At 34.3% G+C, this 25,795-nt stretch overlaps 3 protein-coding genes across 3 annotated transcripts; all 3 read left to right on the forward strand.

The window, feature by feature from the left end:
* Positions 1-12,556: 12,556 nt before the first annotated feature.
* LOC134248098 (tripartite motif containing 13-like) lies at positions 12,557-14,254 on the forward strand. Its single transcript, XM_062730521.1, has one exon. It carries the CDS (start codon positions 12,557-12,559, stop codon positions 14,252-14,254), a length of 1,698 nt encoding a protein of 565 aa, XP_062586505.1.
* A 4,721-nt stretch (positions 14,255-18,975) lies between these two features.
* LOC134248100 (uncharacterized) lies at positions 18,976-19,842 on the forward strand. The gene has a single exon (XM_062730522.1). The coding sequence runs from the start codon at positions 18,976-18,978 to the stop codon at positions 19,840-19,842; it is 867 nt and encodes a 288-aa protein (XP_062586506.1).
* Positions 19,843-19,997: 155 nt separating this feature from the next.
* Positions 19,998-20,987, forward strand: LOC134248101 (uncharacterized protein K02A2.6-like). The gene has a single exon (XM_062730523.1). The coding sequence runs from the start codon at positions 19,998-20,000 to the stop codon at positions 20,985-20,987; it is 990 nt and encodes a 329-aa protein (XP_062586507.1).
* Positions 20,988-25,795: the final 4,808 nt, after the last annotated feature.

Genomic DNA, 25,795 nt, shown 5'->3' on the forward strand with positions numbered 1-25,795 from the left:
ACACTAGTGCAATGATTAAAAGAGACGTTTTTCAATCATGCACTTGATTATCAATAAAACGTTAACTTAATTTCCCAGTTGTTTCTTAATTCGGACCTACCCTAAGGAGTTTTATGAATAGACTTTACATTCGACAGCTGTCTTTTACATTTTAGTAATTGGAGTTTGTCTCTGTTTAAATCCTAGATGTCAGTCATCGATTGTAAAAGTAAGTCTCTTCATAAAACTCCAATAATCAAACATAATTATTTTCAGTTAAAAATATAGAATAAAGCCGTTGTTAGGGAGTTATTTAGAATTCATAGGCGAGACATTATCACTTAGACATTTAAAACATTTCATATCTCACTTTTTGTCGAAGTGGTTCAAAACATGGACGATTAAAGGGGTCATCTAACATATTTTAGTAAAGGATTTAATGTAGTGTATTTCTAAGTAGGTCTTTTGTCTAACGTGATAAATAAATATAAATTAACATAATTAGATTCCAATGATTTTTTTGTTGTCTACAGTGCTTGACATTTATTCAAAGAATTAAATAATCGAATTGAATATATATATTACATTTAAAGTTTAAATCTAAAGTTTAAACTAGTTATAGATAAGTTTAAACTTTAAACTTAAACTTTAAACTTTTTATGTAACATATATACTTGGTCCGATTGCTGTACATAACAACAATCAGATGCATATGTTTATTAGAATAATACCGAATAGCGGGGTATTAAATTTGGCTTATTTTGGCGTTTTGATGATAGTCCACTAAAATTTTAAACGCTAAAATATTCAGTTTTCTGCAAAGAGTTGAAATCCTGTATCCGCTTAAATAAATTATGCCAAGGTTATTGGCATACGGTCCTTTCAGGGGGCAAAACGTCAAATTCCACACCCACTGAGAAAATCCGCTGTACTGTGCGGTATGTCGATTTCTGCGTGCAGTTGTCTCGAAATGCATATTTCTAAATTAGGCAGAGATTGAGCAATCAGTTAGCATGCTGTCTAGAGTAGAAAATATAGTATCAAATCATAAAAATAAAAATGTTTGTTAAATATTGCATCAGGAAGATCAGAAATGCATTTTTTTAAAGATGCAAGTTTTATTTGAGTATAAATTGTCATCTATCGAACGAGCAGATTACAAAAATAAAATCTTAATTGACAACAAGACTCTTAATAAGGTTGAAGTTCACATTCATGCAATTATTGGAAATGTCAAATTCAAGAATATTTTTTGTATAATTTAGTACATCTGAAGTATCAATTTAAAACAGATGCATTATTCATCTCAAACAAATGCGTAGTTTAAGGACAGACGATACAAACAAATAATGGATGCCTGGGTTGGTATATATTGTTTTTACCTATTTTCATTGCAAATGATGCAGATAATAAATTTATCTATCCTTGGCAGACCGTAACAAAACACAAGGACAGGTTTTATTCAATAACTTCAAAAGAATTCATTTTATGAAGGAAAAAAATGTCCTCTTTTTAAGAATGGTAAAAAAATCTTACGAAAACACATAGTTCTACGCTTTCAGATAATAGGAATTTTCTTTTTCTTACTGACACTTTTCAAATTAAAGTGAAGTCAAATCGAAAGTACTTCTGGTGACAAATGAAAAATAACACGATTTTGATTAATGAACAATGATCCATTCAGCACCCGTTTTAGTAGACCATGTTTTTTTCTCTCTTATTTTAACCCACCCCCACCCCCGCCCAACTATACACCCGTCATGATTAGAAGAAATCTTAAGTTACATTACCCGAGGATACTTCCACATTAATGTGACAAAGCAAAGTGGCTTTGCTGTTCTTTTAACTTCCTATATTTTTTCTATGTTACATTGGAATCGGAAGCAAATTGAAAGGGGGGGGGGGGTATTGGGAAAAAATATCAAACCTACAAAAAAACCAACGTCGGATATACACGGGTGATCTCGTATTTTACTTATGATAAGTAAAACACGAGATAACTCGTGGGTATTCGTCGATGCAAAAAAAATTGACAAGCCAAAAATGCTATTTCGTTGCGGATGGGGGAAGGGGGAGGGGCAGAGGGTAGGTGTTGGGGTTTAGGGTCAAACTTCTCCCTACCACTTACTCAATTTTGATTGACCTTCACTCCAACGCGCTGTTGAAAGTGGGTGGGTGGGGAGCACTTAACCTACGCCACCATGTTCAATGCTTATTGCGTGGACCCTGCGGTCCACGCAGTAAATATATAAGCGAAGTTAATCCGGATGCCCTGGGTAAACGACAGGCTACGCATGCGCGCGATTGCTAGAGAGTTCGCACCTTAGGTTACTTTCCTGTAGAATTATTCGCCCTATTCGGATTTTAGCAATTCATTGGCAAATTGCGCTTTTAAATGTGCATATCGCATTGATTCATGGTGCAAACAGATAATTTTTCAAAAATTGCTTTAAAAATACAATTGAAATAATTAGATCATGTCTTATTAATGGTTTATCACAGTTACCACAGAAACCAAATATTTGTTTTAAAGAAGTTAGGTACAAAAAAAAATGTTGATTCATGGTGCAAACAGATAATTTTTCAAAAATTGCTTTAAAAATACAATTGAAATAATTAGATCATGTCTTATTAATGGTTTATCACAGTTACCACAGAAACCAAATATTTGTTTTAAAGAAGTTAGGTACAAAAAAAAATGTTGTGTCTTTCATTATTTTAGCTAATGGCCACTCATACAGTTTTCTTCATACAAACTAATCACATTGACTAAATTGTATAGGCAAATACAATATATTTGGAGATGTTGTCATGGTAACCAGATACAAACCACAAAAGCATATTTAAAAAAAATATATTTTCATGCATTTACAATAAACTGTGAAAATAATACATGTATGTTAGTCAATAATTATTTTGTATTTCATGGAGATTTTGTAAAGTCAATTTATTTTAAAAAGCATTTCCAGAATAATTTGTTACCATGGTTACAAAAATTAATGAGGAATCCACTGGTTTTATCTAATATTTGCAAGGTTTAGGAGAACATTTTTTATCTTATATTATCAATTTTTTTGTGGTTGTTGTATTTTTTCCACATGATACTCTGAAAATGATATATTTTGGTATTTTCTTGAAAAATGAATTTTTGTGATATTCTGTTGCCATGGTTACAGAATATTTTTGAAAAACCCATGAGTTTTGTTTTGTTTTATTAGAATAAGGATTGTGGCCTTTCTAATCCAGGCTTTTGGTTTTCTTTACCATGTGGGATTTTTTCCAACTATGCTCTTAAAAATAGTTATTATTGTGAAAAATGGAATTTTTGTGACATTTTGTTGCCAGAGTATTATTTAAAAACCCATAGTTTTATTTAATTTTATTGAAATTAAGAAAGTGCTCTTTCTATTCCACATCATCAGATTTCTTTATCATGTGGGATTTTTTCTTATTATGCTCCTAAAAACGGTTATTATTGTGAAAAATGAATTTTTGTGACATTTCGTTGCCATGGTAACAGAATATTTTTAAAAAAACCCATGGGTTTTATTTAATTTTATTAAAATTAAGAATGTGCTCTTTCTATCCCATGTTATCAGATTTCTTAAACATGCGGGCCTTTTTCTTAATATGCTCCTAAAATATGTTGGATTTGAAGAAATATTGTGAAAAGTGAATTTTATGAAATTACCTATGTTAAATTGAAATTCAGCACCTTTAATAAATCCTATATAATTTTATCCTTATGGTAATCATTTATCATTTTGTATGTACTTCTCAGGAAAAAAAGATTTATCTATGGTACTATCATCAAAAAAGCTCTGTTCCTGTGTTCAATAATGGCTAAATTCACATTTTTTTCAATTTTTTGCTTGATTGCCATGTGCATTTACATGGTGCATTGTTTCCATGGCAACAAAAGCTGGCCAAAAAAATTATGTTGTCCAATGATGTTCCCTTGGTCCATGAAGCAACATATTAAAATTTTGTAAAAATCTGAAGTGGTCATGAATCACCCCCTGCCTGGTCCTTACAAATAGCTGTACTTAAAGCCAATAAATGCAATCTATGGATAATACGACTTTTTGAGAAGATTAATCAATTTTCTGTCTGGATCAAAAAAAATATTTTCAGTGTATTTAGGAAACTCTTTAACTGCTTACAAAAAATTCTAATTCTATAGAAGTGTATTGAGTTTTAGTTACCTGTCCTTTGATGTTAAATGACAAAAACGTAATTCTTCGATAAATGCCACGATTGAAACATACTTAGATTTTATTACATTATATACATGTATATAAACTGCAAGTATACAAAAATTATAGCATGGTTGTAATTTCCAAAATAAGTAAACTACGTTTTCTGTTCACTTCTACTGGAAGTTCATTGTCCTATTTTTCGTTTTTTCGGTATTTGGGGGATGGGGTGGGGGTGGGGGTATTTTCATATGGCGGATACATATATACGAAGGTTGATCCAAAAGTTTGTGGAATTTCTTTCTAAAATTTTATCGTAATTTGATGAAAGCCAAGAACAGGCATATTTATAATATAGAGTCATAATGCGACAATATTGGAAATTTTCACCACTTTCCATTTACCAATAAGGTCACACGAGCTTTCTGAAAATGGATTGTTATAAAATCCGAGGGAGACTTTGACATAACGTCAAGTTTGATATGTCAGGTCACGTTATAAAAGCATCTCATCCTAATATTCAATTCGAATACGAAATTCTACCAAATGTTGCTCTTTTTTCCCCTTTTTTTCTCAAGAAAAGACTTTGTATCCTCTCGCACGAACTTGTCTTCATTTTTCACTCATATTTCAAAACACTCCTTATCTTTCCATATGATGTTCCAATTTTAGTAGCAATGCCAAGAACAGTACGACAGCCGCCAACGTCCATGAACGCTTTTAATTTGTCTTCGGGAATAAATATTTAAGTCAGAGTCTCAAAAAAGTGGCCACACCTTTTATCAACAACCATTGACATTTTATTTTTGTTAAATTTCTTATGACACTGGAAAACTTATAACTAAATGTATTTCACCCCAGCTTATGTTAAAATATAAGCGTTTAAGATTGAGTGATCCTGGGATTTTCAATAAACTTATAACTTGAGCGAAATTTGACTTTGTCTAACAACCTAAAGATGAATAATAAATCAATAACTAATAAAATAAGTATTCAGTAAAATCAGAAAAACTCTCCCACAAATGATTTTAAAACAAGATCAAGTAATCGCTTTGATGACATAATTTCGTTTTTTCATTTTTTCATTTCATTTCTTTCAGGTAAAAATATCACAGAATGTCATGATTAACAAATTAAAACATTAAAGACTAGAATACTACTAGAAAAAAGAAATACACACACATTATCTCAGCAATATGCTAATTAAGAAAGATCAATTTTACATATATATGTAATTATTATTAAATACATTGCATGACATACAGTTGATAAATATTACCTAAGGATAGCCCATAAAAGCCTTATTAAAAAGCTTATTTCCAATGGGGTCCTCAAATAACAGCCATGTTAGTAAAACAAAAAATAACAAAATTACATAAACATTGGAATTTAGGCAGGTACTTTTATGAGTATAGCATAATGCTTTGAAAAATGACATGTTTACAGTAGTATATTTTGTCTTGGTAATTTTCACAAAATGCTAATGATACTAAAAGAATAAATAAACAATAAAAATTAGACAAGCTTTCTATGTAGTAACACTAGTATTTGTAGATAAATAAGATTTTACAGCTTTCTTAAAATTTTGTTTTTATACCACATAGAACAGTTTTATTCTCATTTTACGTATTAAAAATTAAAATGATAATAAAAGCGTTAATATATCCCCTACATTTCCAAAAAACGTTTGTTTGGCAACTGCCATAGTGTTTCTATCATAGATATTTAAAATGTTTTTTTTTTATTTAAAATATTCAACAAGTCTCTATATTCTCATTTGAACTTTTAAGCAATTTCACTTACAAATAAATAAAATATGAAGAAATTCCAGGGATATTTGGATCAACCCTCGTACTTTAATTAACATGTAAACTTCTGGAACATGAACAAGATAAAACTCAGAATGTATTTAAACACCATCCTATATACGTATATATGTATAATATGATTCTCTTGCTCAAATAAAATTTCATCTGTGGTTAAAGTTTTGTTAACTAAAACTGCTCATTTTTGTCATACATTTCTGTTATGTAGCATAATTTTTTGAAAGGGGGTATACAAAAAATTCCAACCATACTTACCACCAATAAATTTCTACATTAAAGGTTATTCTACAGAATAAAGCCTACACGAAATAACGGCTAAGAATAATGCACAAAACAATTAATAGAAAACCGCAAGAATAAAGTGTAGTACTATCAATCAATCTTAACTAAGCTGTAATTTTCAGCTAAACTTAACAGACAGACAGACGCCGGACAAGATGTGAGCAGATTAGCAAAATAAATTACGACCTTATCATAATTGACAATGAATGACCCATGTGTTCCAAAAATATATGGGATCGGAATTCATATCATAGTTATATATTATTGTAAATACTGGGATAAATATTGATACATTAACACTGCATATTCGTTTAAGTTTAATAGGCCATACACGTTCTAGAAGTTTTTGTTAGCTTCCAGTTCTGGAGAGATTCACAAAGGACCTAGAAATTATATATATATAAAAATACTTTAAATGTGTGTAATGCAATAGCATTAGCACTGTAGGAAAGCGGCTGACCGTAGTATATACTACGGTCATCAAAACATGTCGGCCGAGGTCACCGGTTAGAATTTTTCAGTCAAGATTTTTAACATTTTTCAGGTTATCTGTGTTAATTCTTGCCAAATTTAAATGTAACCTTATGAGAATTTGCTATTGGTTATTATAACTTACTTGAAATTAAAGAAATATAGCTGTAGTACGACCGTAGAATTTCCATATGAAGTAAGATGACCGTAATATAGATAAAATATACGTTAATGTGTTCTCTTTTGAGCTAAGCATAGTTTTACAGTCGATAAACTAGGTTTATCGCTTGTAAACTATAGTTTATGGACTTTAAACTATAGTTAACAGCGTTATAATCTACATTTTACATCTGTTAAGCATAATTAATGCGATTATCTATGTTTCACAACCGTAACTCTTCTTAACACTGAAAACAATCATTTGGGATTCAAAAACATTGATCATCTGAACAATACAGTTTCATGATTTGTAAACTATGGTTTACAATTCTTAACTATAGTTAACGATCTGATATAGTTTCACGATTTGTGAAACAATGATTAACAACTCTCACCTATAGTTTACGATTGTAAGTTATAATTTACAAACATGAATCTATGTTTATCAACAAAATCTCATGAAAAGGATTTATTAAAGACAGATAAACTCAATTAGATTACCATTCGTAAACAACTGTTAAGAAGTCAACAACCGTTAAATATCGTTTAACAGATGAAAACTATAGGTCCTGGTTTGTTAACTATAGTTTACAGTCGAAAAACCTATAGTTTATCGACTGTGAAACTGCGTTTGGCTCATTTTTGTGAAATTGAGATGCCACACACTTAACAAAACGTCCAAGTGTTCAGTTTAATAAATGTATTTATTTTAAAAAACAATTTTATAGAATGCTATGATATTTTCAAATTCTTACAAAAAATAAGTCTTCTCAACAACTGCATGTAGAAAGAAAATAAATATCACCGATGAAAACCAATTTTGTACTTTGCGACACGTGTTTTGTATAATATGGATCCTTTTGTGATCAAGCGTTTATCAAATTTAAAAAAACTGGTCCCACTAAAAAGCACAAAACATTGGCAAAATGACCATTGAGAAAGAAGTGGTTGGAATGTTAATATATGGACCATCATTGCACCACGTTTCACTCACTTTTATACTGGTGCTTAATTATGTCGTCCCGAACGAAGACTGGGACGACATCTTGCGATAGTACGCATGTTTTTTGTTGTCCGGGCTGTTTCTCGAACATGGTTGGGACAATCTTCCTGTAACTTTTCTCATAGGACGACCACTGGTTGTAGTTGTGCCAGGTGGTCATTCAATTTCAAAATGGCTTCCGTTGCCTTGGAAATCTACAAAAAGCGACGAATTTGGTCTGCAAGTGTTCTCTGTGGTCCCTTGAACATTCCTCATAAAACTTTTTTATTTTAGTGATTGGTAAGTGTAGTTGTGCGATTCGCATTCAAAATTCTCAAATAATCGATTATTGCCATGGAAACTATAGGAAGGTGAAAATTCTTTAACTTTGACCTTTTAATCAAAGTACTGAAAGGACTGATACGAATTGATGGTTGTCAAAGCTTAGCTGATGGGAATTGTTGATTTTGTGATACAAAAAATGATATTCTTGTCCGAAATGATCAATAGTTGCCATGGAAATAGAGGAATAGTCCGGGGCGACATACGCTATTGCTAGCAATAGTAGACTCTCTAGTTGTACTTGTGCTTGTATATGGTATTACTTTTAAAAATAAACAAACAGTATCAAAATTTAATCATTTAAGCACATTTTGCTTTATGTTGTACGTCATTTTTCATCGATCACCAAAATAACACAATTTGAAAGTTTTTAACAAAATTCAACCAAACCAGAAGTGACCTTGATCTTCGTCTGAGGACAAAATTTCGCTTCACACCAGGGTAAAAGGGTGGTAAATTATCCAGAAACAATCTTCGAAACATGAAAACAAACAATTTCAATCGTACAAAAATGTTTTTAAAAAATGGTCCTCGTGACAGTCTAATATCAGTCTAAGTAGTCTGAATCAGTGCACTTAAATGCTTCACACCCTATGATATTGAATACAAGGCATCCGTGTGAAGATACACTGTCCAATTCCCGGATCTGAATCCCATTGAATACATTTGAGATTTTATGAGAAAAGTCAAAGCCCTCCCTTTCCACACAATTTCGACGGTTTGGAAAGAACTATACAGTAGTGGGTGTGGAAGCAGATGGGTCAATCTCTTTTTCAGGGATACATGTTACCCAACAGTAAAGATTGTCTTGAAGTAATTAGAGCGAGTGGTGGTCCTACTCCATAAAGATTTTTTGTCTGAATTTCCATTTTGAGGATACATCATTTCCATGACACTTTGCTTAAAATTCTGACAAGATACTTACATGAAATTTAGACTTAAATATGCATTATCAACCAAGAGTTAAAGAAATCATTTATTGTTTGCATTTGTTCTTTAAAACTTTAAAAATGTAAGGTGAACACTTAGAAGTTTGGTCAGTGTTCATAGTATATTTCACCATTTGGAAGCGAAAAAAATCAGCAAACGTAAATTGGAACTTGCAGAAACTGGTAAACTATAGATAAATCTATTCAGTTTCCTACATATACTTATCTGAACTTAAAGGCTTAGCCCCCCCCCCCTACTTTTTTCCAAATATATACTTAGTATAGACATTGAACGTACCTCGTTTCGTAGGTTTAGCCCCCCCCCACTTTCCACTGACACCTCGCCGTATAGGTTAAAGATGGGTAAAGTTTTGGTGATTGGAAAAAATTAGGTACAAAAGTTCGACCCTCCCCACGAAATAGGTTTTTCGCCTTTTGGAAAATGGTCATCTTTTTTTCTGTTTGCTTATCAGGGTTTTTTTTTTGAAGGTTAAAAATATTTAATTACATTTAGCTCCCCCCCCCCTAACTTTCAAATTGCTTCCGACGCCAATGGAAAGTAAACGTCAGCAGCAATGTAAGATTGGACAATTTACTGAGACTAACACAGAAAGCAGTGAAATTTACTAGGTTCTTTCTGATGTTATCAGGAATTTCGAAATGGAAGAAATTGGTCGTTTGGAAGACTTTTGTGCATAAATGAAAAACACCAAAACATGGCAATATTGCATTCCACTTGTTGCTTGATATCCGCCAGTTTTATAAACAAAGGACGGTTTATAACATGAAATATAATGATGAGTTGCTATCATTAGGTAACGGTTGCAAACCTGTTTGAAGGGCGAAATTTGTCTTTTTTATCAGAGCAGGACTAGGACTTACAAAGTAATGATGGTCGCAACATTAATATTATTCCTGAAGATGCAAAATAAACTAGATAGTCGCAATTATAAATAATTATTTTGATATAAATAATTGCAATTGCTACTTTTTTCAAGATTTTTTAATAAATACTTTCATTTGTTTAAACATTCTAAATCAACCGTGGCTTCTCTTATCAATAAGTATTAAATCAATCAAATTTAAAACTTTTCAGTTCTTTTTTATGACCTCCATTCTGAATAGTATAAGATCTTGTATAATGTAATCTGTATTGAACATCTATTACTGATGTTGAATAAGATATTTTCGTCTTAATGGATTTTTTACATATACTACGGTCATCTCTATGATTATATTACGGTCGTCATCTGTGTTGTTATTACGGTCATCATAGTCAAAAACTTTGACGTTGTACTACAGCTTTATTTCTTTAAATTCAAGTAAGTTATAATAACCAATAGCAAGTTTTCATTAGTGTACATTTAAATTTGGCAAGAATTAACAGAGATAGTCTGGCAAATGTTTAAAATCTTGACTGAAAAATTCTAACCGGTGACCTCGGTCGACATGTTTTGATGACCGTAGTATATACTACGGTCAGCCGCTTTCCTACAGTGATTAGGTAGCAGATTAGATGTTGACTTTTTCTTCAACATTAAAGGAAAGAAAATGTTTTTTTTTTACTAATTTTATCGCAATTTTCCCATGTCCTCTAATGCAGTCATCCCATGCGCGGATGTAGAGGGGGGGGGGGGGGTCGGGGGGGTCCTGACCCCCCCTGGAATTTACCAGGTTAAAAAATGTATATACTATAACAAGAAAACAGTTACCAGGAACCCCCCTGGAAAACTCAGACCCCCCCTGGTAAGCGTGAACATGTGTGAAGTGGGAAAGATAAGTGAAAGATTTGAAGCAATAGACCCCCCTGGTAAGCGTGAACATGTGTGGAGGGGGTAAGATAAGATTTTTTTTTTTGCTTGTCAAGAAATTTCTGATATTGGAATTTTTTTGGACTGAGGTGGACCCCTCCTGGAAAAAAATTCTGGATCCGCGCCTGCATCCTTTGTTAAAACTTTCAAATATTGAGGCGAGATATACCAAGTGCACTAGATCATATAATAGAGATTCATAAGTACTCTGTATTTCTTCTCAAAATTAAAAGAAGCAAATACTTCAAGGATTTTCCTCAGACAAAAAAAGTTATAGAGATGCAGCTGTAGAGATATAGACAGGGTGATTCTGTTCTTCATATGCATGGGTAATATTACAATTATATTACAGTTAATCTCTGTCCGTAATTTTAATATTTTTATTCTATATTTCTACGTATTTGAGGATAGATTTCTCAGGTATTTAAATCACATGACAAGGTAAAAGGTTATACCTAGACAGAAGAAAAGGAAGTAAATTGTTATGTACGACATTATCGTGAGGCCATATTGGATTAGAGGTGAGAAAATATCATACGTAGATAATTTAACATGCTGAGAGACATTAAATTTTCCAGATGTCATTTATGATCTCATGTTTAGTATATTTATACATTATCTGAATGCATTACAGAGCCACTTAAGATAATTCTGTATGGAAAGCCACAGGGGACCCCCAAGTCATGTTCTATATATTCATAGTAATTCAATTTTTGGCTTTCATGTTCAATATATTCATAGTAAATCAATCTTGGGCAGTCATGTTAACAATCCCGGCCCAGTCATGATCGGCAACACGGGACCCCCAAGTCATGTTCTATATATTCCTAGTAATTCAATCGGTCATGTTATTATTGCAACTCTGACCAAGTCAGGTTTGGTTTGATTGCATTATATGGCCTTAATTCTTATCTTTGCCAGTCATGATTTGACAACCCTGGCCTAGTCAAGACATATCCAATGTTTTACATCTTGACTAGGCCATGATTTTCTATCCCAAGATTGCATTTTCCAAGATACATTACTTCCAAACGCAGTCAAGATTTACTTCCCAAGATGTTATAGGACCGAGATTCGGCCAAGATAGCATTACGACAAAATATCCTATCCCATACGCAGGCAAGATTTATGGTCATGATTGCATTGCACCAAGATTGAATTACTATGAATATATATAACATGACCGCCCAAGATTGAATTACTATGAATATATAGAACATGACTTGGGAGTCCCGTGTGGCCGATCATGACTTGGCCGGGATTGTAAATATGACCGCCCAAGATTGAATTACTATAAATATATAGAACATGTCTTGTGGGTCCCCCGTGGCTTTCCATAATACTGAATACATAAATTGTTTTGATTGCTACGTGGTGTTTAGTTTTTCTTCAAAACATTTTTTTAAACATAAAGGCATTTTTCAACTACAAAAATACCAAATTCTTCGCCGAACAGTTTAATTTAAAACTCTTACATTGTACATGTATTTGTTTAAAATAGCGTAAAATATCTGTAGTCAGTGTCTCATTTTATTTTATACAGGGATATCTGTTTCCTTTTTTGACAAAACCCCAAGTAATGGACCCCCTGGACAGAGCTCAGGTACTCCTTATCTGCGACCTGTGTAAAAGAGCTGCACTACAGAGTCATTGTGAACTTTGTCAGATTAATCTGTGTAAGGCCTGTGTTGGGGAGCATCTCTCTGATTCATCCAAAAGACACAATGTTGTACCATACAAACACAGAACTTCTAATCCCAACGTTAACTATCCAATTTGTTCAAAACACATCCAGAAACATTGTGAACTCTATTGTGAGAAATGTGAGATCTGTGTCTGTTCTACCTGCCTCTCCTCTGATGAACACAAAGGGCATAATTTGACAAATGTCTATCAGAATCCAACCTTCATTAAAGAAATTCTAAACAAGGATTTGAAAGAACTTGAAAAAAGAATACTTCCAACATATGAAGAAATTGCATCAGACTTAAACACTGAAAAAGTAAACTTAGTGGAAAAACATTATGAGAAACTGATAACAGAGGTCAACAACAAAGGGGCAGACTGGCACAGAGAAATTGATAACATAGTCAACCAAAAGAAATCTGAAATTGATGAAATGAAATCTAAACATCTGGCTGTTCTAAATAAAGAGGAAAATGAAATCAAACAAATAACTTTAGATTTAAAACAGAGTATCCATGATATGAAGAAAATCCTTGACTCCGATAATATCTCCCTAACCTCTGCTTACAAATCCAGGAATGCTGAATTCAGAAGTTTGCCTCCAAAAGTCAATGTTTCATTACCTAGTTTCTGTCCTCATCCAGTCAACACATATCAATTTCATCAAATGTTTGGTTCTCTGTCAGCATTATCCATTACAATAGATGAAGACAGCTACACAATGAAAACACCAGAAGCTGTATCCTGTCCTCCAGTCAAACCACTGCTTGATGTACCAAAGCTCATCATTACAGTTGAAACTGGGTGTCAATACTTATTAAGAAGAGTTGCCTGTCTCAGTGATGAAAAAATCTGGACATGTGGTAATGAAAAAAATTTAAAACTCTACAACCTACAGAGTACACTATTGAAGTCAATCCAAACTAAGTCAGGAAACATACCGGGTGACATAACAGTGACAAAGAGTGGAGATTTAGTTTACACCGACCCTGATACAAGAACTGTAAACATAGTGAAGAATGACCAGATACAGGAAGTGATCAGATTACAGGGGTGGAAACCTCACTATGTCTGTAGTACCTCCTCTGGTGACCTCCTGGTTACCATGGTCAGTGATGATGACAAACAAGCAAAAGTTGTCCGTTACATTGACTTCAAACAGAAACAAACCATTCAGTATGACAGTGAAGGTTACCCTCTGTATTCATCTTTTTACATAAATACAAATAAATACATTACTGAAAACAGGAATTTGGATATCTGTGTAGCTGACTGTGAGGCCCACGCAGTAGTGGTGGTTAACCAGGCAGGAAACCTCCGATTTAGATATACCGGTCGTCCCTCTAATACCAGGGGAACATTTAATCCATACAGCATCACAACAGACAGTCAGAGTCAGATCCTGACAGCAGACTTTAGTAACCACTCTATCCACATCCTAGATCAGGACGGACATTTCCTTTCTTACATTGATAACTGTGACATAGAGCTTCCATATGGTTTATGTATAGACACCAGTGACAACCTCTTTGTGGCTGAGTATGACAGTGGTTACGTGAAGAAAATCAAATATATGTCAACAATGTTTTAACAATAACGACACATTTGTGAATGGAATTGTTATGAATCACATAGTGCTTGCACTAATATTATCAAAAAATATATAACTGTTGGTATCATTATTCTACCCAAAGTTGAAATGACTGTTTAATAAATAGAGCTCCAGGTAACTTATATACAGTGTATCTCATTGTTAATATTATCACCAAGTTCATTCATAAGAAATAAATGGAGCGGACACAAATTATGATTTTTTTTCATTTTTGTGACTTTGAACTCGCCCAGATGACTTTCCGTTAAGGATGTATTCTTCTGAAAAAAACCTGCATTAAACTTTCCACATGCTTATATTTTTCTGAAAGTGTAATATCCAAGGAAAAATTTAGAGACAAGAAAAGTGTATGTTATTGTTCATCTAAGAGAGATTCAACCCCTCTAACATATGCCAAATAGAGCATGGAAAATTTCATTAAAATAGCTATTAGACCATAAAAATAACTCATAAACTTATAAATACAATCAATTTAAACCTAATATGGCCTAAATTTACTTGAAAGTATTGCATAGTCAATTTTTTAAGCAACATACGAGCAAATAAACTCCAATTGGATAGCTTGTACCCAAAAATGTTGTACACCGGTGTGAAAATTAGGCAAATTTTTCCCCATAAAATTGCTCAAAAAAACCAGAGAAAACATATTTCAACAAATAAACGTTTTGAGAAAATTGTTGTACAGTTGTTCAGGTATTATTATAGTTCCTTCTCATAGTATAAAAAGTAGTGGTTAGTGTACATATAAGAAAATTTTGATATTTTTTATATCCCCACCCCGTATTTCTTTTTCAGCATTATTATAATGAAAATAAATCAAGGCATTTAGGCTTCAAAGTGTGCGTTTTATTCACCAAATATTCAAAATTTGTGTGATAAATTTCGGTTATGATTGCAATTTTGTTTAAAAAAGCTTTTATGAACAAAAAGTAATTATTTATCACATAAAACTTCAAAATCATAGTTTGTTAGATGTCCTCTCTTTCTCTTACACTGTGGGTTCTTGATTAGGTTCTGGTTTGTGGTGTTGGATGGTTGCTTCCCTGGGATTAGACAAATCCAGTCCCACTTTCTCAATCTTATTTGCATGGTTTTTCTCCATCTAGTTTTAGTGATTCTAAAAACATGCTCTCTTCTAAAGTTTTTCATTTGTGATTCTTGTGACAACAAGACTTACCTGAAAAAAATTATTTTAGAAGAAAATACACACATGTAATTACTTGTAATTTCATTGTTCAAAAAATGTAAATTCATTATTTTGTCTATCTTACTTTGTTTTTATAAACCCTAGCCTATAGTTTAGAATCAAATAATTCCTATGATGTTTCAGAAATATTCTATTTTTCAACACGAATAGGCCGCCATAGAAGGAAGCGACCTAGTTTCTTATCGAATGTCAACAGCTAAAAAATTAGAGATGTTATCTTGTTATTTTTCGTACGGTATGTCTATAAATTTGGGATATAGATATTCTGCATTTACAATATCAAATGAAATTTATCATATACTACGACTAGTACGAGCTAAAGTTGTAATAATCAAAGTACTGAAAGTACTGAAAAGCGGTTAGCATGCTTTCATCTAATATGTACCGAAAAAGTGCATAAAATGATGATATTTAAATACGCATATCTTTGTCCAATGTCATCAGAGAAGAAAAACCCAGACATTCCGTTTTTGTAATACTTTACTCAATAGTAAAACCAATAACATTCCAAACTGATGTCACAGATGGATGCAATCTAATTAAAATTAGATGTTCCGAATCCGCTACTGCTTCTCAAACATCTAACAACATCCTATTTGGGGTCATGTAAGAGTGAATCTTCGATTAGGCAAAGAAAATGGTTCCTCCGAAATCCTGGCTAATAGTTCAGATGGGTTTCTTGTTTTCACCACCCAACCAAAACACCCGAGGAGTTTTGTAGTAAAAAGATATGCATTGCAAAAGTTGTGTTATGTATGACGTGTGGGGTATCTTGTATAGTCTGTGCTCTTTCGTTTGCATTATTCACGTTTAGATGCCAGACTGCAGAAGATACATGAAATTTATTCCAAAATTACTTTAATTCAACGTAAGACAGTATCAATAATGATGATATGTAGCCGTGGAATTAATTTGAGAACTGTTTACCGAGGCTTGAATCTACATGGCCAAAGTGTTTGTGTTTACTTGTACATGTATTCATAATTGAAAGGTCGCTCTGATGTGACCCCGAATGGGATGTTAGATGTTTCAGAAGCGGGAGCGGATTTGGAACATTTAAATAAATTTTAATAAGATTGAAATGCATGTTTCAAAATTTAAACATGAGATATCTTCAGTTTGAAAGACAGGAAGTGCATTTTTAAAAATTCTCTCTTGATGGCATCCAATTGTTCTCTGGATAAAAAAAATTATGTTGATGTTGAAAATTTCATTGTCTTTTATTCTCTATTGAATCTGAAATTAGGTAATTGTAAAGCCTACTATAACAAACAACTAAAAAAATGACAAGTTAAATTCTTTAGATTAATGGATTTTGAGTAGTGTAGATCTACAGCTGGCTAGTCAGAGAAAAAAGGATGGCTGAGGAGAGACTTTGTAAATGAATTGATATCAGAGAGATTCAGTTGTGTAGGCTCATCGCGGCAATATAATTAACCTGTCAACGAGGGATGCTTACTTTTTCTAGGCAACGGATCCCACCTCTTGAACTTTCAGGAGTCAGCTTTTCTTCTAAAATCGATCATTCTGTATTTTGATACAGATACTCAATACTTCCTTTAGTAATATTATAAACTTCTACTTCTACGGGAAGACTGGCGAGTAAACAAGATTATCAAGCTTTATGAAATATATTTTATTGACCTTTCAAACAAGTAAATGTTCGAATAAAGTAAATGGTATATGAGAATCTTTTGAAAGAAGTCTTGCACAATATAAGGCACAATATCTAGATAAGGACATATAAGGTGTTTTTATCATATACTCTTCATGCAATATTGTTCTCAAATAAAACATGAAAAAGAAAGTTATGTAATCAATCAATACTAGTATTTAAAAATTCAAATGTACATTAAAAACAGTGTAACTTAAGAAGTTATCAGTGTCACTTTCTTCAATATGTCGGTTAAACAATATACACTGATTTCTTTTCTATCAATGTGCCTCTAAACACCTGTATATTAATTTTATTCTTCTCAAACGTTTAAAACAATAATCGACAAATTGGACAAATTCAAATTTTAAAAGTATTTTCACAGCTAATAATACGTTCCCTAGGAATTGATCAAATTTTCAAAACTTATAAATAAGAATTAAGTATATATTTTAAATTTTTGCTAATTGCCAAAATTTTTCATACCTCATTCTTCTCTGAAAATAATATCGGTTGATTTTTAGATGAGGATCACAATGCTGATTAAAATTAATATATATTTCTCCATTTTTTTTTCAAAATTGATTTTACTACTTTAAGTGCTCCATTATTTTTTACAAAACTAATAGTAAGTAATCCCTTATGATCGATTGTTATAAATTATCAAAGACGGAGTAGAGAATTTATCCCTGGGAGCAGAGCTTTTATAATCTGTTTATTAGACAGAGAAGAAAAGAAAAGAAAAACAAACGTTTCATAGTAGAGGTAACCCTTGTTTCCATAAAACGTTACAAAAAGTGTAAAACTTACAGATGCGTTCGGTGTTTTTATAAAAGCGCTTTTCAGGTATTAACTTAATAAATGGTGTTTCTTAATACTTTGGCAAGGAAAATCAAACTCGATCGAGAGATTTGCTGATGTTTTTGCAGTCTGTAATAACCTCCAACCTGCTGTATAATAAACTTTCAAAAATAAACTAACAGTTGCCAGAAATCGCGATCGCGCGATACACATGTAATAAGGACCAAATTCTGTTCTTAAAAGTAAGTGTTGTAAGTATTGTCAATGCTTTGGTAAATATACTAATAAGAATTCGATATAATCGTTATAATAGCCACTCTTCATACACAGCATATACTTCGTTAGTACGAAGTGATATACATGTAGTAGGGGCTGGCTTTAGTCAGACTTCACAGCATATTGTCAATCTCTAACCAGGGGGCGTATTACGCCGACAGTATACAAATCATTTGCTGAAGTTACCGTTGTCGATAGGTAGGTCCTTGTGGAAGTTTCCGGTTTTGGTTGCAGAAGGATAAGGTTACAAGCGATAAAGCGATGCCGATAGGTAGCGCCTTATGGAGGTTTCCGGTTGCCGACACATGCCATATAGCGGCTAGCGAAGCTAACCGCTTAAAAAGGATAATGCAAATGCTGTCGTCTGCACAAATCTGAAAACGTTCCGTACATATATGTGACATGTTTATGCAATATTCCAGTTTGTGATATGACAGTATACTGTAACATGTTATGTTTATTCGTTTTGCTATTACGAATAGCGTTTATACATTAATGTATTTATTCGTTTTGTCTAGTAATAAATGGTAGTTTTGGTTATCGTTCATGGCTGTAGTTCTTGCCAACGTGCCTGGGGATTTTATATGCACATTGCATTAGTAACCCACTAAGTTAAACATGGTGTCAGATGCGGGATTATAGAAGAGGATTACAGGATTGAGCAGTACTGTTTTTCTCGCCATATCTTGAGTATATATAGTGCATATTTCGATTTGTTCGATTTGGCGCGCTGCATCGTGATTACGACAGCCGGGTCGGGAAATGGCGCTCGAACGATTGACACCCCCTGGTAAAATAAAGTTCAACACTAAGAATATTAGTGAAGACTGGAGAAAATGGAGAGAAGAATTTGAACTCTATTCATCTCTATCGATGAAGGATGGAGAAGACAAAGCTAAGTTACAATTACTGAAATATTTGATCGGCGCTGATGGCAGAGAAATTTACAGTACTCTGAAGTTTGAAAAAGAAGAAAAGTACAGAAAATTGAAAGACGTCATCGAAGCTTTTGACGCTTACTGTAGACCCAAAAGAAACGAAACAGTAGAGAGATTCAGGTTCAATATGAGGAAACAGAAACAAGATGAGACAATAGAAACTTTTATTACTGATCTTAAAACATTAGCTGCAAAGTGTAACTATAGAGAAATAGTTGATTCACTAGTGAGAGACAGAATAGTTTGCGGTATACTTGACTCACACCTGAGAGAATGTTTATTAAGAACACCAGAACTTACCCTGGATAAGTGTGTCGACATAACGCGTGCAGCAGAAATCACAAAACAAGGAATTATTGTATTGGACGGCAACAACAATTCGTTAAGCAGCCATGCAGAAAATGTCAACGAAATCGGCAGAGGTAAACCTAGTACAAATACAACTGGAAGTAAACATTCACACACAGATAACAACAAATTTTGTAAATATTGTGCCAAAGTACATGAGCCCAAGAAAGAAAAATGTGCGGCATATGGAAAGACGTGTCGACTGTGCCATAAAATGAATCACTTCGAAACAGTATGCAGAAGTGCTACCAAGAAATCACAACCAAAGTACAAGAAGAAAACTATGCATCACATTGGGACAGGTTGTTCAGACACCGACAGTGATGATGACTATTTAGTTTAAACTGGACCATTCAAGAAGAAAGCACACATTCTGCACACTCAGTTTCCAACAGTGTACATTCGTCTATGATAATTCATGGAAAGAAAGTGACATTTAAACTAGACAGTGGGGCCACATGTAACATTTTACCACATACATGTAGTGTGATTCCAATCATGCCACTTCAGCCTACAAATTACACCTTGAAGATGTACAACAAATCTACCATAAGGCCGCTAGGAAAAGTACACTTTCAAGTTACCAATCCAAATAATGGTACCTCATATGACACTGAATTTATTGTGATCAAGGAGGACTGCATGTCACTCTTAGGAAATAAAACTTTACAGCACATGGAGCTCTTAAACTGGAGAAAGGAGAACATTCTAAGTGTGAGAAGGCTGTTATCATCACCTCTCAGCAAGAAGCAGCTCTTCGCAGAGTTTCCAGATGTCTTTGAAGGAGTAGGTCGTCTCGCAGGAAAATATCACTTAGTTCTAAATGAAAACATACAGCCTGTAGTTCATCCACCAAGGAAAGTGCCTATCGCACTGAAACCATTGTTAAAAGCAGAACTTGACAAACTTCAGGAAATGAACATTATTACACCAGTAAGTGAACCAATAGCATGGGTCTCCAGCTGTTTGATGGTCGTGAAAGCAAACAAAGTCAGAATCTGCATAGATCCGAAGGACTTGAACAAAGCACTTAAGAGGAGCCATTATCCACTTCCTACGATAGAGGAAATACTTCCAAACCTTTCTCGTGCAAAAGTATTTAGTGTTCTGGATGCACGTAACGGATTTTGGCATGCTGAATTAGATAAGGAAAGCTCTATGCTTACTTCATTCAACACCCCATTTGGACGATTCAGATGGTTAAGGATGCCCTTCGGTATCTCGACTGCACCGGAAGAGTATCAACGTCGTCAAGATCAGGCGGTAGAAGGACTACCAGGTGTTTTGACTATTGCTGACGACATATTGGTTTATGGTGAAGGTGACACAGAAGAGGATGCCATTGTAGACATTGACCAGCAACTGAAAGCACTCATGAAGAGATGTCGTGAACGAGGACTTGTGCTCAACAAGGACAAACTAGGACTTCGTGAGACGGAGATTTGTAGGACATCTCATAACAAAGGACGGTTTGAAGCCCGACCCTGAAAAGTCAAAGCGGTGAACGAAATGCTGAATCCAACAGATGTCGCAGGTGTGAGACGCTTCCTGGGATTCGTTAACTACCTAAGCAAGTTTCTAAGTTTGAGTGACATTTGTGAGCCGCTACGAAAGCTTAAAGTGAAAGACACATTGTGGAGCTGGCTCGAGATTCATGACATAGCAGTACAGAAAGTCAAAAGATTGGTGACGTCAGAACAAATTCTTAGCTACTACGATTCAAATAAGGAACTTATCTTACAATGTGATTCTTCGGAGACAGGATTGGGCGCAGCTCTGCTACAACTTAGGAAACCGATAGCGTACCCCAGCAGAGCCCTTACAGACACATAGACGAGATATGCCGAAATAGAAAAGGAACTTCTCGCTGTTGTGTTTGGATTAGAGAAATTTCATCAGTATACATATGGACGAAACGTTACAGTCCAAAGTGATCACAAACCCTTAGAGCCACTTCATACAGCACCGAAACGCTTACAGAGGATGCTGCTTCGACTGCAGAAATACTCAACAAAGCTAGAGTATCATCCCGGCAAGGAAATGCACTTAGCCGATACGCTTAGTAGAGCATACTTACAGAACAGTGATCATACAGGTGCACTCCTAGATGAAATAGTTCATTTCACACATATACAGCGGACGGTAGGAGATAGTCTTCAAGAAATTAGAGACGAAACTCGACGAGATAACACATTACAGGAACTCATTCTTGTAATACTTACCGGATGGCCCGAGATGGTATCTGATGTGAAGGACACAGTGCAGCCATATTTCAATTTTCGAGATGAGCTAGTCATACAGGATGGAGTTATCTTCTGCGGAGACAGAATTGTGATACCCATCAGAATGAGGCAGGACATGTTATGCAAGATTCACAAGTCTCATAGGAGTGGAAGGAAGTCTATGTCGTGCACATGAGAACTTATTCTGGCCAGGCATGAATGCTGAGACCAAAGATTTCATCAGCCGATGTGACATATGCAGATCATTAGATGACAAACAGTGCAAAGAGACACTTAAGTCACATGAAGTTCCAGATAAACCTTGGGGAAAGATTGCTTGTGACATTTTTACATTGAGAACGAAAACATTATTGCCTACTAAACAGTCATTAGTAGAGCCGGAAGTTCCAGATCTGAAGGAGCAGGGAAGGACGCTTGTGAGACTGAAAGAACGACAAGCACATTACTACAATCGTGGATCAAAGGATCTGAAACCATTGAAGATTTAAGACCTTGTGCGCATTGCACCACCTGATGGAATCGGACAGTCAAAAAAATGGAGGAAAGGGGTAGTGACCAGAGTTTTACCAAATCGCTCTAATGAGGTCCAGTCTGATGGTCAACACTACCGCAGGAATAGACGACATCTAAGACCCAGCAAACATCAGGAACAGTCGGAAAGTGATGATATAGCCCTTGAGGATTACCGAGAGACACGTGTCGAACAAGAGAAGCCAATTCAAATGTCTGACTCAAAACAGATGATCGAGTCCGCCAAAGAGCAGGATTCATTAAAGGCACCGCAGACATTCACCAGATCAGGACGCGATATGAAAGTGCCCATCCGATTCAATGACTATGTAAAGTAACATTGTCAGTGCATTATTTGTGTTTATGAAATTATGTTTGGTAAGTTGTGAATAGGGCATAATAATCCCTGGCTTACCAATTTTGAGCAAGAGCTCAAATTATTATCATCTGTACTGTATTATGTCTGTATCTGAAGTTGAAAATCATAATTCATACATCTTGCATTTACAAGTCAATGCAAAGCTACATTGATGATTTCTTTGAACACAATCATTTTGAAATTTGATCTTGACTAATTGGACAATGAAAGAAACTTTACAAAGGAGAAAAGATGTAACATGTTATGTTTATTCGTTCTGCTTTTACGAATCGCATTTATACATTTATGTATGTATTCGTTTTGTCTAGTAATAAATGGTAGTTTTGGTTATCGTTCATGGCTGTAGTTCTTGCCAACGTGCCTGGGAATTTTACATGCACATTGCATTAGTAACCCACTAAGTGCAACATATACTAGGTAATTTAAAAATTTTGTGTCTATAATACATAAACATTGTTATTTTCAATAAGTTTGAAAGCATGAGGAACCTACAGTTTCGCTTTTCCACTGCTACTGGAACGTCATCAACACACTTCGGCGCTCTAGGTTGGCATGTTTGGGGCGCCGCTTTCGAGAATGTACAGCGCTATGACAAAAGTATTCGCGATTTTTCAAAATGGCGGACGTAAACACGATGCGCTTCGTAAAAATAAACAATAAATTGTGAAACAAATAACAGACTTACCTTTATTAATACTTGGTAAGGTGGCCCTTACACTTGATTACTGCTAATAGTCTGCAGGGAATAGATTCATACAAGGATTTGATATAGTTTTCGTCGAAGGAAGTCCAGATGTGAAAAATAGCATCGAAGAATTCTTCCGGAGTATTTATGTTTGGAGCTCGATTTGCAGAGTTTTCTTGATTTTTAGCCATAAATTCTCTATGATATTAATGTCCGGTGATTGAGCTGGCCATACAATTGTAGGAATATTATTTGTTGTTTGTAATCTACAGTAATAAGAGCTCTATGGACGGGGGCGTTGTCGTCTAGAAAACGATAGGTTTTGTTGAGGAAATGTCGGGCAATGACGGGCCAAAGCATTAATATTTTCATTGACCATGCAAAGTGTACCAACCCGGTGGTAAGTGATGCATCCCACACCATTACTGAAATCCTTCTCTGCCGAGGGGGGGGGGGGGGGGGGGGGGGCACATGCACTGCGGCAAGTACGATTCTTTAGATGTTCTCCACACATACACTCTATGATTCTCTCCTAAAACTATCTGACTTTCATCAGAAAATATAATTGTGTTCCAATTATTATACACTGTGAGTTTTCTTTTCTCTAAACACCATGCAACACGCCTTAATCTGTTGATCTCGGAAACGACCATTTTTTTTCCTAACAACTCTTCGCTTATAATCATGATCACGTAAAGTTCTTTGGACTGTCCGTGGATTAACAAAGTCTTTAGCATCGATGTTTTCATTAAATTCATTAGTAATATCCTTTAAAACCTGTCCTCTGTTAGTTTTAGTATGTCTAATAATCCAGTTCTTATCTCGTTTGACAGCTTCTTCCGAGGGCGTCCTTTTCTTATCAATGTTTTGACTTCACCAGTTGACAAATATTTTTTCCAAATAGATCTGATGGTTAACTCAGGTATTTGTAATAAATTCACAATAACTAATGTTTTTGCCCCTCCTTTTTCATTTCCAAAATTAATCTTTTGACATCATTAGATATTTCTGTAGATTTCCTACCCATCTTTATATCTGTGTGTTTACATAAAATCCAAAAAAGCAGACGAGAAAAATACTTACATATAATGTCACTTCCGATGTAAAGACAACTCTGTAAAAATTCCGTATGTCAACACGGCATCTAATTAGAGTTATTGCCCATTCCCCGAGCGAGGTGCAGAGCAAGAAAGACGCCATTGCGTAAAAATCGCGAATACTTTTGTCATAGCGCTGTACATAGCCTGATTGTGATATCGGCGATTTTTAAAATGTTTTCAAATTTCTGTCAACTTTTTTAACAAGAATAACTTTAACGGAGTGTCATTTGTCATTCCTGTCGCTTTAGAGGGGCGATCCCGTCTTCTTCCTCTCTCGATCATGTCGATTTAACTTCTAGGTCTATGTCGTAGATATTGTAATTTTGCACACGTATTGGTCATCAATACAACATATAACGATTTTTTTAATTTAAAAATAAATATAGTTAAACATGTAAATCATAAAAACTTTAAAGACTTGTTTGTAAATTGTTATCAGTTTCAATTTTACGACATGTCTAAGTACGAAGACTCACTTGGGGTAAAATGATCAGAAGAATTCATCCTTAACATCCTCACATCCTTAACAATCTTTATGTGATTTTGAAGATTCTAATGTTCCTCAGCTAGAACAATATGGACAGTGCACGTTTGTACACACAGACAGACAAGAAGATTCCTTTACAGAAAAATTAGACATGGTCAGGGTATGGAGTATCTGAAATATGATTTTTTACAGATGACGTAAATATAAAGTTAACTAGTGCTAATTGTAACGGGAACCGTTACAGATGTTCCCCAAACGCTCCCCAACTCCCTTTTGGTGCCATATTCCCTGTAAGCCTTATTAAATAAGACATATGTGCATTTTTGACTTTAACAACGTTTTCCAAAAAGGATACCAATTATATTAAAATTTTAACATTGCACGCGTGCCCATGTGATTGCACGTGCATAATGATCATATGATCTTGTCTACACTTTCTATATATTTATATATACTTTATATTAAAGCATTTAGTCCAAAAGTATTAAAAATCACCCATTCAAGTGTATTTTGAATTTCACTCGTTCCAAATGCACGCACGTGCGTGCACGTGCATGATGACCATACTTTCTTGTAGGAGGCCCTCATATCTATCTATGTTCTAAATCCCAACCTGTTTGGTTGAAAACCAAGGGAATTATAGCCATTTCAATTTTCAGCCAATCAGATTGCAGCACATGTGCATCCACGTGATTTCAAGAATTTTTTTCTAAATCATATTGTAGAATATCCTAATGCATGACTATGTTTTAAATTTCAAAGCATTCCGTCAAAAATCAAAGGAGATATAGCCATTTAAAGTTTCAGCCAATCAGATTGCAGCACACGTGCATGCGCGTGAGTTCTTGAAATTTTTTGTATATCATATTGCAGGATATCGTAATGCATGACT

Source organism: Saccostrea cucullata, unplaced genomic scaffold (genome assembly GCF_032062105.1).
Source record: "Saccostrea cucullata isolate Sc308-1 unplaced genomic scaffold, CSIRO_AGI_Scuc_v1 ctg5655, whole genome shotgun sequence".
NCBI lineage: Eukaryota > Metazoa > Mollusca > Bivalvia > Ostreida > Ostreidae > Saccostrea > Saccostrea cuccullata.

Bases quoted from the DNA above. Each gene is read 5' to 3' on its own strand.
- LOC134248100 (XM_062730522.1), top strand. From the start codon at position 18,976: ATGGCGCTCGAACGATTGACACCCCCTGGTAAAATAAAGTTCAACACT.
- LOC134248101 (XM_062730523.1), top strand. From the start codon at position 19,998: ATGCCACTTCAGCCTACAAATTACACCTTGAAGATGTACAACAAATCT.
- LOC134248098 (XM_062730521.1), top strand. From the start codon at position 12,557: ATGGACCCCCTGGACAGAGCTCAGGTACTCCTTATCTGCGACCTGTGT.